Source organism: Drosophila teissieri, chromosome 2R, assembly GCF_016746235.2.
Source record: "Drosophila teissieri strain GT53w chromosome 2R, Prin_Dtei_1.1, whole genome shotgun sequence".
Taxonomy (NCBI): domain Eukaryota; kingdom Metazoa; phylum Arthropoda; class Insecta; order Diptera; family Drosophilidae; genus Drosophila; species Drosophila teissieri.
The window spans coordinates 18966223-18979294 of NC_053030.1; the positions used below are offsets into that span (position 1 = coordinate 18966223).

The window sequence follows — 13072 nt, forward strand, 5'->3', positions numbered from 1 at the left end:
TTCGCTTGCTTTTAATTAGAAATTCCATGGGGATTCCCAATTTTAGCTGTGGGTCGATTGAAGTTGTAAATCATTTTTTTTATTACGCCCTATATAGATGTTTATAATTTGAATATACATGTATTCAGCCTTGGTTTGAGTTAACAACAATTATTTTGCAGCGATAAATCTATGTGCTCGTTTCAATTATGTAAATATAGTTGAGAAACTAAAAAGTCCCTTAAAACGGTTTCATTAATTGCGGCTAAAGGTTCAGCAACCCGTAATAATCATCATATGAGGTCCTGTCGATAGTCTTCAACCCTTCAATAATTGCCAAACGAACCGGATGTTGTAGACTGTAGGCGGCAGTGCAATTAAAACCCCATTTAATATTGCAAATATGCCCTAGTATCAAGATTAAGTTACTGTCGCTAAGGACATGTGTGTTGTTGGGCATTCCATCGATTATCCGGGAAACTCAAACTAACCGTAAACACGCAGCGGGCTCCGATCGCGTGTCGGGGTCACGAGAGTTCAACCACCAATCATCCACCTCAATTCCTGGGACAAGTGAAATGAGGCGCGATTCCTACTGAAAATACCTGTCCAGCGACACGCCCAAGTTTTGATTGGGCTTTCCTTATTGTCCTTACAGTGTTGATTTCCTTTTTTTTGTTCGGCTTTTCATTTTTGTGGCCGGCATTTTCATTATCATCGTGTTGCCATGCAATTTGGATGGTTGGCGGCGCCACAAAATGCCGGAATGGTGGCGCCACCAATACGGTTTGCCGGCCGGGAAATGCTTCCACGCGGCTCGTAAAAATATCCTTGGAGTGGGCGCACTTGGGTGGGAGGTGGTGGTTCTGTTGGCCCGGCTGTTTATGTTTGCGTTTCGTTTTAAGTTAATGACAGGAAGTGACGTCATATTCCAAGGGGGATGAAGTTTTATTTGAGTTGTGGTGGCGAATGAGGGGGAAGGATTTGGGTGCGACAATGTCCTCGATGATGTCATACTTTACAAACAAGATTGTTTTAAGGACTTAACTTGTATGATGAGCAAATACAATAACAAGCAACTTAAAGATAATTGGTTTGATTTCAATACAATAATTTGACGATAGTAAATCTAAATTTATATTTTATGTGCCAAGAGTTTTGTCATTCATATTTCACCATTCACCAAGCAATATTAATTAATTATCCACCATGCACGTCAACCAACCTCAACAACTGTGCAGATTTCAAGTTTATTTGGCACTTTTACAAACTAAATTTATGTGAATCAAAAAGACAAAAATTGGGCAAGCTTTTTTCTGGCCTTTGGCCAAGTGAGTCAAAGACACCAAAGCAACGAAAGAAATACATTTGGTTGGACTTTACAAAAAAGGCTTTTTGCTACATCAAGGGCAGACAAAAAGCAGAAGCCCGAAACAAAGCGAAGAAATCATTTTCCTTTCGTTCAATTTGACCACTTGTTGTTGTCATTTAACTTTTGTTTTCCTTCCACCAGAAGCAGCAATTGTCTTATTTATGCACTTTTCTCAAGTCTTTTTATTTTTTCGTTCATACACAATGGGCGTTGGCGCTTATTTTGATGAGATTTATGTGCGGATTTTGTAATTCAAGACACGCGACTCACACGCGACTTTCGGTAGACGTTTAGTAGTGGATCTCTGGACTATGAGAACTAAAGTAAAGTAAAAAATAAATTAATTTGAGTAGAGGAGAAAACAGAGGAAAAAAGAAGAACGAACGGGTACGAGCCAGACAAACTGGCAGCTTGTTAGCAAAACAAACAAAATTAGCGAGGGGCATGTGAAGAAGTATTCCCCCGGCTAGAATATCTGCTACTACCTTATTAAGAAATTCCACGCACGTCGAATGCCTAAATGTGAGAAGAGATAAAGCTCCAGAACCGCGACGAAGACATTTCGGTGATGACAGGTCGCAGATATGCCCCTGAATGGCAGACGGCGTGTCATTTAGCTTATCTATATTTAAACGCATATATTAAGAGCTGAACCACAAGCACAAAAAAATAAATATTTTCACTGCAACAAAAAAAATTCAACCTGTTTCCGCCCGGGATCGAACCGGGGGCCTTCTGCGTGTTAGGCAGATGTGATAACCGCTACACCACGGAAACAGTTGAAACTAGTGCAGCCATAGTCACAATACTACGTTTTATGCATAGAGTGTTGGCTCAATATGGAACGAGCGGAAACTAAATGAAACATTATTTTTTCTTTCGTTTGACGCGATTTTAGTTAGCAACGATGTCTTTAAATCCAAATGTTCCTTTTTTGCACCTTTTGGTTTTAAGGTTTATAGAAATATTCTTTACTGCTTCGCAACTTTAATACATGAAACTTATATAGTTTAAAATTTGGGTGGCTTAATTTATAAAAAGGATAATATTGATTAAAAAATATCGCAGACACGAGAAAAAAAAATGTAATATTGTGAGGGTAACAATAAAAAAGTACGACATGTTTCCGCCCGGGATCGAACCGGGGGCCTTCTGCGTGTTAGGCAGATGTGATAACCGCTACACCACGGAAACAGCTGAAAGCCGGGCAGCCGAAAAGCGAACAGTTTTGGTGTGGCAAACAAATAGGGGTAGACAAAATATTCATCAGAAAATAATTTAAAAAATATATTTGTATGAATTTATATGAATGAAAAGTGTACTGAATAATAGGGACCAATATACATATTTTTGAAAACCAAAAAGCACGCACATTTGTGCTATACATTTGAATCGGGATCCGTATTATTATCCCTTTTCTTTGATAATTTTACCAAAAGTCTTTGTTTTATAGTACTTTTGTCCCTTTTTGTAAAAATATACTTGTTTTCATAAGTAAAAAAGAAACTTCTATCGCAGCCGGTAGGATTCGAACCTACGCTCCCAGAGGGAATCTGATTTCGAGTCAGACGCCTTAACCACTCGGCCACGACTGCTTGTGAAGCGAGCGCGTCCAAAGTGAAATATACTAACTGGCGTCGAAGCAGAACAGCCGTCTTACTCATTCGTGGTGCGCTGGTTGGAAAATCTGGGGTTGGTCTGGTGCGAAACCTTCTACTGCGGGACTTGCAAACATTGCGAGTTCTTATTGACACTGTTTCGCAGATTAAAACGTATATATTTTCACGGTGTGTGAGTCGTCCTAGTGATCCACATCGTCAATTTTATACAACAGTATCATAGGCATTTCTAAGTAACTTACTTTTAAAACTAAAACCTTGCCTGCAGTTATTTAGTATCTAGGTTGGGTTTAAACTACTTCACCGAATGAATGTACAGATTTTTATTTGCCTCAAAAAGCGACTGGTTACAAATTATTATTATTAACACTTGTCACTATTTTACTGCTCTAGGTTTCTGTAACTTTTCTAATATTTATTGTTGGCGCCGCCATATGGGAGTGGTCTGGTCGTTTTTTTTTATTTCTGTAGCTTAAAAAATCTTTCCACATGATCATCATCATTATTGAATCTGGCCATGTGCTCCACTGACTTACTGAGTGACTTGTTGCATTATTAAAACTGAATGAACTCATTTGCGAGCGACCTTATTGCCTGCCGTTCTTACATCTCGCACTTGAGGCGATGGGACAGCTGTCTGGTCTGCGCTCGATTGAGTGGAAGATTACGTAAGATCTCTTCCGTTGCGCGATAATTGAATACTTGGGAAATTTAATTAACGCCAGCATATGTGTGAAAACCATATGAATATTGAGGGTGTTTGGTTCTCTGGGTCAATTTGGCTTGAGCTGTGCAAATTGAAGTGCGAAATGTATGTATTTTAGTTTAAAACTGAAGACAAGTCCATGACAAGATATTTATATTCATAGATTTAACAATTCAGGTAAAAGATAATTTAGTATTTAGTTATTCATCCTTAGTTTGGTTAGAGTTTATATTGTTTGACTTTTATTTATGTTATCTTGGACAGAATGTGCCTTTGTGTTTAGTTGAGCATTTGGCAGCTAGACCTGTGTTATCGGCCTTGCCTACGCAACATAAAAAGTGTATATACAGTTGCGGTCAAAATAATAGTAGTGCCGGTGAAGCAACACGTTATTTCTCATTATTTCCTCTATGCCTTCACATATTCAAATAATTTTTTCACACAAGTGACGTTAATTCTTTGCTCTCTAAGAACGTAAAGTTATTTTCGGTTCTCTCTTCGTTTTACATTCTTTTTCGGCTTTAATTGCAAGGATGCACTTGTTTGACCCAGTCAAAATAATAGTAGTGCCAGCTAAATTGACAAGAATAATTAAATTTAATCGCTTTTTAGCCAGGTTTGTGGTATTTTACAATACTCTTGCGTGTTTTTTAACAGTTTCTATCATTTTTAGACTCTTCTTTGAAATTAGGTACAGAATATATGGGGCGTGGCAAACACTGTAATGCCGAGAGGCGGTAACTCATTAAAAAACTGATTTTTTCTGGAAAGACTTATGTCAGGGTGCAAAATATTATCGGATGCTCTTCTACAATGATTAGAAATGCAATCAAATATGAACCAACAAATGAAACTCGTGGTCGGTTCAAGTTATTGACCAAAAGGTCAGTAGATCGCTTAACAAGACAGGCAAGAAGCAATCCTTTCGGGTCCACTGCAGCCCTAAAAAAAATCTTGTAAAATTAATTTTAGTTTGGAAACAATAAGATGTCTTGGAGATGAAAACCTCATTTCAAGAAGTCCACGAAAAGTGCCGTTACTAACAAAAAAACATGCAGCAAGTTATGCAACATTCCGTTTGAAGTTTGCAAGAAAGCACTTGAATTTGCCTTTGGAGAAGTGGAGGAATATTTTGTGGTCGGATGAGTCCAAGATAGTTTTGTTTGGAGGCCATGGCTCTCGGGAGTTTGTTAGACGACCACCCTTATCTGACTTTTTCCCGAAATATACATTAAAAACGGTTAAGCACGGTGGTTCAGCGATTATGATTTGGGCGAGTTTTTCGTATTATGGAGTTGGGCCAGTGTATTGGGTAAAATACATCATGGATCGTTATTTATATGTAAAAATTTTAAACGAGATGATGCTCCTATATGCCTTCGAGGACATGCCACTTGTTTGGACTTTTCAACAGGACATTGATCCAATACATACAAGTAAACTCGCCAAAGAGTGGTTCGCAGCCCATCAAGTCGAAGTCATACAGTGGCCCGCAGAGTCAACCGATCTCAATCCAAGTGAGAATTTGTGGTGTGACGTTAAGAGAGCAATCTCAGAAATAAAACCGAGTAATAGCTTTAAACTCTGGAAAGCTGTACAAAGGTTATGGGACTCTGTTCCTGTGCAAAGATGCCAGAATTTAGTTGATTCCAGGCATAAGCGCTGTGCGTCTGTTATAGCCAACAAAGGCTATTCAACAAAATACTAAAATAAACATTAAATATAGGGCTATTACATAGTTTTTATCATTTAAACTTAAAATGTTTTATTTGGCTGTGATGCTGTTTGAAAAAATGCACTACTATTATTTTGACCGATAAAATTTAGGTCCATTTTAACATTTTCATTTCTTTCTGAAAAGTCTTATGCATTTTTCAAAGTCAATTTTCATTATTATCACCTACTATGAGTTAACTTTCATTGAAAATTTAAAAAAATTTTCTGAACACGTTTTGAAAGGTGTTTTTTTGGATTGTTTGAAAACCTCTGTGGGCACTACTATTATTTTGACTGCATCTGTATGTATATGTTTTCGGTTTGCCGGTTTCGGAGCCGGCACACTTTATCCATTGAAAGACATGGGTGTGTCCCGCGGCAAACAAGTGTGATGTAATTGCATAATGTCAACAACAATTGTCTGACGCTGACGCGACGGTGGCGACGAGAATGGCGTCGCTGTGGCATTAGCTGCTCCTAAATTTAATTATTGTCTTCCGTATAAAAAGGTCAGAGAGAAAAAAGATATCAAGAGTGATTTGGAGAAGTTGTCTGGCATTGCTAGGTTCAACAAACCAAATGTTAAGCGGGCTTTGATACAATTTCCAATTGGCTTTTGTCCATTGACACTTTTGACTATATTCGGTAACCAGTGGGGCATTTATTCGGGCCATTCAACATTTTATCTGTTGCACTTTGTTGCTCTGCAACTTCAATTGTTTAAGGCTATTGCAGCGCGTGAGAAATCAAATTGTCGTCTGTAGGAACTCTTCTTTTCTTGACTTTAATCAACCTTTTGCCACCTACGCAACCTCCTCCAAACTCCAACTCCAATCGGAGGAGTCTGAATCAGCCCACGCGGGAAAAAAACTCTTTGGCTTGTTAAGTTTATTCAACGCCGACGCACACAAAACTGCCTAGCTCGTCTGCATCTCGTTTTTTTTGTTTTTTGTTTTGTGTGGACACTCTTAAAAAGCGTTTATTCAGCATTATTCGGTTTTATTTCAGGCAAAACTAAAAACTTCTACCGCCACCCACGCACATTGCGGTGGGGTTCTGTTTGGCAGCAAAGTTCAATTACCCTAACATCACGATATTGTTGTTAAGAGCGAACTAAAATATGCGGCACGCGTTGCCTGCCAATACGTCATAATTAGCAAAACGGCATAGTCAGCAGCGAATAAAGCCTTTGGCAATGCACTTTTGCAATGCAATTTCATTGTGCCTTCCTCTTTTTGTGAGCAGGTTTTCTTTCCCTAAGCTAATAAGCTGACTACAAAAGATGCCGCCCACGAATGAGGTTATACCTTGCACAGAAAAACATGTAAATCTTGATGTAAAGAAAGTTTTTTAATGTGTTTTCTTCGTTGTTTTATTTAAGTTAAAGAGAAAAACTTTAAATAAAAATGTTAAAATCAAATAGTTTTTATTTAAAGCCAAGAAAGGATATCAAAATGTTGACTGTGTAGTCTTTTCCAGAATTTTTCCTCTTTTCATTCCATTGCCTATAGCAATTTCCTCTCCAAATTGGCACATTTTATGCCTTTAATTACGCGTAGAACTATAGAATTGCTAGTGGGTGTAGTTGTAAAAAATCGGGTCAGCATAATGCACATTAATTATGGTTTATTGTTGCTTCAAGTGTGTCATCGTGTAGGAATTGAACAAAGTCGGTTCTCTTTTTGTTGGTTCGGGTTGCATTTTTGGCTGAGCCAAGAAATTGTTGTTCGATTTGTTATCTTAGTCGTGACATTATTTATTTATCTTTAGAACTATTCGCATGGTGAATGTTACAACAATTTGAAGGTTAAAATTCGTGGTATTTGTACGCACCACGCCTAAACATTTAAAGAGCAGCACACATTTTGGTTTGTTTATTTTGGTTTCTCGCTCTTTCGTTTTGTGATCGAGATAGCTAGTAGTTCCTTCTTTTCGTTTTGATTTTCTAGGCATCAATTTAGGGTTTCCCAAAAAGCCAAATGGATCTTAAAATAGATTTCACCGATTCAGTTTATGCTGCCGTTTCAGCACGTGGGTATGGGGAAAATATACGTATGTACATATGCGTTTTCCCCAGAGATTTCCCCCTAAAATCTAAAATTTATTTTGGCCAAAATTAGAAATTAACTAAAGTGGAAATATGCGGCAGTCCATTCTGTCACCCCGCCACTTTCTCTGCTTTCCCCCAAAATACTTTTTGACATTCACAGGGAAACCTGTCAATTTTCCGCTCTCTGAGAGGCTCTCCCTCTCTCTCGTTTGGGTGGTTGCATTGCACTCTCTTCGTTTTCCACTCTCTCTTGTTTGCCACCCCCTTTTTGGTGCTACTGCCCTGCAGTTTTTAAGGTCAGTCGAAAATTTTCCAGCTGAGCGTCAAGTTGAGGAAGAAATTATTCTAAATTGGGAAAAACCCCTTTTCCGTCATTTAATTGCAGCATTTTAACTGAAATACAAGGGATATAAATCATGACTGAAGTTGAGCAACCGCCACAGAATGGCATAGATCCCACTGCCGGCGAAGATGATGACAACAGCAAAGCACGTCCTGCGGATATTGAACAGGTAAGTGCAGGCTGTCGAAGTCCCAACTGGTTAACAACCCCTCCACCAAACACTCACCACCACTTTACTTTCTCCTCCTGCAGGATATGCGCGAAATGGAGCGTCGCAAGCGGGTTGAGGCTATAATGGGCTCAAAGCTGTTCCGCGAGGAGCTGGAGCGTATCGTGGACTCGGCGCGCGATGGAGGAGCTGGCGCTAGTGGAATCCTGCAGCAGCTGTCGGACATTGTGGGCGTACCAGTGTCCAGGGTGAGCAACGTCTTCAAGAGCAGCAACTGCATGGTGCCCATCAACGATATACGCGGCGTCGAGTCCATGGGCTATGCCAAGGGCGAGAAGATACTCCGGTGCAAGCTGGCCGCCACATTCCGTCTGCTCGATCTGTACGGCTGGACCCAGGGTCTGGGGGCACAGATCACCGCCCGACTCAAGGTCGATCAGGAGTACTTCCTGGTTAATCCATACGGCCTGCTTTACCACGAGATCACTGCCTCAGCGCTGAACAAGGTGGACATGCAAGGACAGATTGTGGAGCAGGGCACCACCAACTTTGGCGGCAACAAGAGTCGTAAGTTTATATAATTATTTATATGAAATGTATATATTATTTTTAACTCTTGCAGACTTTGTCCTCCATTCGGTGGTACATGCCGCCCGTCCAGACATTCGATGCGCCATCTATATTGGTTGCAGTCCAGTCGTGGCTATTTCCTCACTGAAGTCGGGTCTGTTGCCTTTGACCAAGGATGCCTGTGTGCTGGGCGAGATCACCACTCACGCTTATACTGGACTGTTCGACGAGGAGGAGCGCAATCGATTGGTTCGCAGCCTTGGTCCCAACTCCAAGGTGATTCTGTTAACTAACCACGGTGCTTTGTGCTGCGGAGAGACCATCGAGGAAGCCTTCTTCGCCGCCTGTCACATTGTGCAGGCGTGTGAGACCCAACTGAAGCTGTTGCCCGTCGGCTTGGATAACTTAGTGCTGATTCCAGAGGAGTCGCGCAAGGCCATTTACGAGCAGTCACGCCGGCCGCCGGAGGATCTGGAGAAGAAGTTTGCCGCCGTCACCGCTGGCGAAGATGGTGCTGCCGCTGCTGAAAAGGAGGCAGCCGAAGCCGTACCCAAGGTGGGCAGTCCGCCCAAGTGGCGTGTGGGTGGCGCTGAATTCGAGGCCTTGATGCGCATGCTGGATAATGCTGGCTACCGCACTGGCTATATCTACCGCCATCCACTGATCAAATCGGATCCTCCCAAGCCTAAGAACGACGTCGAACTGCCGCCAGCTGTTTCATCACTGGGCTATCTTCTTGAGGAGGAGGAGCTCTTCCGTCAAGGGTAAGGAAACCTATTAAAATTGTACCCAAAACAATGCCTAATAAAATCTCTTTCCAATTAGGATCTGGAAGAAGGGAGATATTCGCAAAGGCGGCGACCGCAGCCGGTGGCTCAACTCGCCGAACGTTTACCAAAAGGTCGAGGTTCTGGAGACCGGCACTCCGGATCCCAAGAAGATTACAAAGGTAGAAATCATTACTTTCGAAGATATGAAGCAAACCAAAACCACCAACCTTAAGGAGATTGAGGGAAAATAGTTGAAATTGTTGGACACCGAATCCTTCAACTCTTTACAGACATTCCACTTACTATACCCATATATGATTTCCATTTCGTTAGCACTCAGATTTAGTTTCAACTTTGCTACTAAGCTGCAACAATATTCACGCATAAAATTTTTAGAGTTTAAGTAAATGAAAGTAATCAATATACAAATTCTATATATTTATATACTTTGCAAATAGAATTAAAACTCGTGCTAAACCAAAATTATTTTACGTGCTTTGCTAGCAGGCAAACACATACTGTGTAATGTGCATTAATCAAATAAATAAAATAAACAAAAATGAAAATTTGCATAGATGATTTTGTGCCTCATTTAGGGATTTCGCTGCCTCGAAAACAAGAGCTAAAACAATGCAAAGAAAGAGAAAGAAATTTGCTATGAATACTAATCACTACGTAATAAATAAAACATTTTATTATTTACTGAATCAATGATTTCATATTTAACCGCATTATTTTTCATTCATCAAATTTTTCTTTGCATGTTTTTTTGTATCTTTCTTTTATTCTCTTTCTGATTGTTTTCATTGTTATTCAAGGCACAAAATCATTTATGCTTGTTATTTTAGTTAATTTATGTTTATTTGATCATTGAATTTGAATGCTTTCTAGGGATATTACTGGATCAAATACATATACATGTAAAATATAACAAAATCTGAAAAACGTGCTCTGGAATGCCTAAATATAACATTAATTTTAAGACTGGTGTAAAATTATTCACCTAAGGCGACTTAATGTGTAAAAATCGATCCAACAGCTTATTGGGAATGTTTATTTTTAAGATCTTCCCATACTGATATGAATCCTAGTATTCAATCCACATTAAAATCAAATTTCTTTCTCTTTCTTTTCTATTTGCATTAATCCCACCCCAACCTCTACACAACACATAATTTACAATATAAAACCAAATATCGCAGTGGGTGGCTGAAGGTTCCCCCACCCACTCAACGCCAGTGAGGATAGAAGATCCACTCCAGTTTGTGCCTGCAGGAACCAATCCAAGGGAATTTAAGCGTGTCCAGCAACTAGTCAGTATTCAATACTTGTAATCCTAATGAACTTTGTTAACAACTGGGAGCGCTTTTTGAAACAGATTAAGGACAACCGCCGGGCAGATAAGATTTCCGCCGGACCACAGTCGCATATTCTGGAGGGCGTGACATGGGACGAGGCGAGCCGACTCAAGGATGCAACGGTCTCGCAGGCCGGCGACCATGTCGTCATGATGGGTGCCGCTTCCAAGGGAATCATCCAGCGTGGCTTCCAGCACAATGCCACTGTGTACAAGGCTCCCTATGCTAAGAACCCATTCGACAACGTCACAGACGATGAACTCAATGAATACAAACGCACGGTGGAGCGCAAAAAGAAATCGGTGCATGGCGAATGTAAGTCGGCCAAATTCATTAATAGCCAAATAGTTACTTATAATGCTTTCAACAACATTTGCAGATACCGACACAGACTTTTCGGAATCCGAAGCGGTCCTGCAGGCGGGGACAAAGAAATACCCACAAAGCGAACCCGAGACCGGTATGTTTACTACTTACAAACTATCCTGATTACTGGAAACTAATTTTATGTGGATATTTTAGAGCACCAGGTCATTGAGATCCAAACACAACAAGCGCCAGTGCCAAGGCAGGCGGAAGTCGTGCTGAGCGATGGTAAGTCCAGTTTTGTACTGAAACATGTGATTTACCTGTTTTATATATATGATCAAAATTACTTAAATCATTGCACACTTTAAAACATTTCAAGTACACTTGTCCATGAGTTATGTCTTTCAAGTCATTATGTGATCGAAGTTTAAAAGTTTTACTTCTTTTTTTGTTTAGTTATTTTGTTTATTTCATTGTTATTTCTTTTGTTTTACTTGGTTTTTGTTAGCTATTATAAATTTTATTAATATTTTAAGTCTTTAAGATGCTGCTATATTCATAACGTATTTTGCGTAGTTATAAAATTATAATAAATCCCTTGTAGTATTATTTCCCTAGTTTATTTTCTGGTACTCTTATTTTATTTGATTCCTAACATTTAATAACATTTTTATGCCATTTCCCTCTTTTCGTTTCTATTTTTTTTGCTGTATTTTCGCATTATATAATTACCAACACACATTTACGACCAAACTACACACATTTCAATGGATACCAACACTTTCAAATTACTTAATGTAGTCAACAAAAAAATTCTTGTAGCAATTGATACTATCACAACCTCCTTTCTGTAAAATCCTTAAAATGGTTAATGACAACAATTTAATTGTTTTGTTAGAAATTCAATTTTTAGGTTTTAATTGGTTATTCATTTATATTAGTTCTGTGCAATACAATTCACATTTATACAATACTTCCAAGGAACCAACTGTTGTACGGCGTGTATAAAATGATTTATTATTTCAACATTCAACAATACGACAGCACATCAATCCCAACTGATACAACAAAAAGAAACTTATTATGGTAGAAAAGCTGCAGTTTTATTTTTACCTTGGCTTTATTTTCAGAATTTGGCAATTTGTAAATCAAAATTTGACCTTTCTATTATTTCACATAGGAAAAAAGACCAAACCCAAATAAATTGGCAGATTGAACAGGAAAAATGTGTATTAAAAAACTAGTTAGTATTGATATGAAAGCGAAGTGTGTGTAGGCTAAAAATAAAATAAACCAAAAATGTATAAAAAAAAAAAAAACGAAAGACCAGCAACCAACAACAAGAAGCAACCGAAGCTCTCAACAGAACACAAAATTCTACTTCTACTACTACACTACCACTACTACTACATACTACCTTTTCTACTACTACTTCTGCGGCTGCTGCGCTCTATAACACAAAAACAAAATAACTAAATAATATGCAGTTTAAAAAGAAAACCCTTTTGAGTTGGAGGTGAGTGCAGCCCCAAAGGTTTAGTGTGTAGTCAACAAAAAATCAAGACAATAGTTTATAGAAAAAATGTTCAGCATAACAAAAACATAAACCACCTGCACACTAAACCACATTCAACATGCCATGTCAACTTTTGCTGAATGCTCTTAGCTGAATCAAAATATGCGCTGTTAGCCAAGAACTTAAATTGCAGCTTGCTGTTTTGTTCGGTTTTCTCCGTGTTAACTGCAATTTTCCATCCTTTTGTTTTAAACTGCAGCTGTTTTCTGTTGATTGCTTCTTTAGTTGCCCTATACAGCTCCTGCATTAGTCAACAACTAATCCGTATACCATAAGTTTAAGGCATGCTTGATCGATACTAAACTCTAAAACTCATGCAACACTAAGTATTCCTAGTTTAAGGCAACAATTACGTCTGTTTCACATTTGTTTAGCGATTTACTTGCATTCGTCTGTCGCTGAATATGATTTTATAATTTTATTTCTCAATACTATTTTAGCCACACTTAGTTTTATAAACGGCGAACGCTCTCACACAGCCACAAATCGCAAGCCGCCAACTGGCCGAGGTAACGAACAAGACCCATTTGAAAGA

General features: G+C 39.1%; 1 protein-coding gene and 3 non-coding genes across 12 annotated transcripts in view; 1 reads left to right on the forward strand and 3 right to left on the reverse strand.

Moving 5' to 3' along the window:
• Positions 1–13072, forward strand: part of LOC122614869 (protein hu-li tai shao) — a 28886-nt gene that overhangs the window by 7366 nt on the left and 8448 nt on the right. For 6 of the 9 annotated variants that reach the window (XM_043789570.1, XM_043789572.1, XM_043789567.1 and 3 more), the window contains 8 exons: positions 7828–7954; positions 8038–8521; positions 8577–9288; positions 9350–9473; positions 10497–10607; positions 10673–10967; positions 11032–11112; positions 11175–11246. In XM_043789570.1, coding sequence (XP_043645505.1) covers positions 7859–7954; positions 8038–8521; positions 8577–9288; positions 9350–9473; positions 10497–10607; positions 10673–10967; positions 11032–11112; positions 11175–11246 — 1975 coding nt within the window. In that variant the 5' untranslated portion in view covers positions 7828–7858. Of the gene's footprint in view, positions 1–7827; positions 7955–8037; positions 8522–8576; positions 9289–9349; positions 9474–10496; positions 10608–10672; positions 10968–11031; positions 11113–11174; positions 11247–11762; positions 11831–12977; positions 13047–13072 lie in introns of those variants that run through there. The other 3 variants (XM_043789568.1, XM_043789569.1, XM_043789573.1) reach the window with 2 other exon arrangements.
• On the reverse strand, positions 2056–2128 carry Trnav-aac. Its single transcript has one exon. It is a non-coding gene; the product is annotated as a tRNA-Val (tRNA).
• Trnav-aac lies at positions 2473–2545 on the reverse strand. The gene has a single exon. It is a non-coding gene; the product is annotated as a tRNA-Val (tRNA).
• Positions 2865–2946, reverse strand: Trnas-cga. Its single transcript has one exon. It is a non-coding gene; the product is annotated as a tRNA-Ser (tRNA).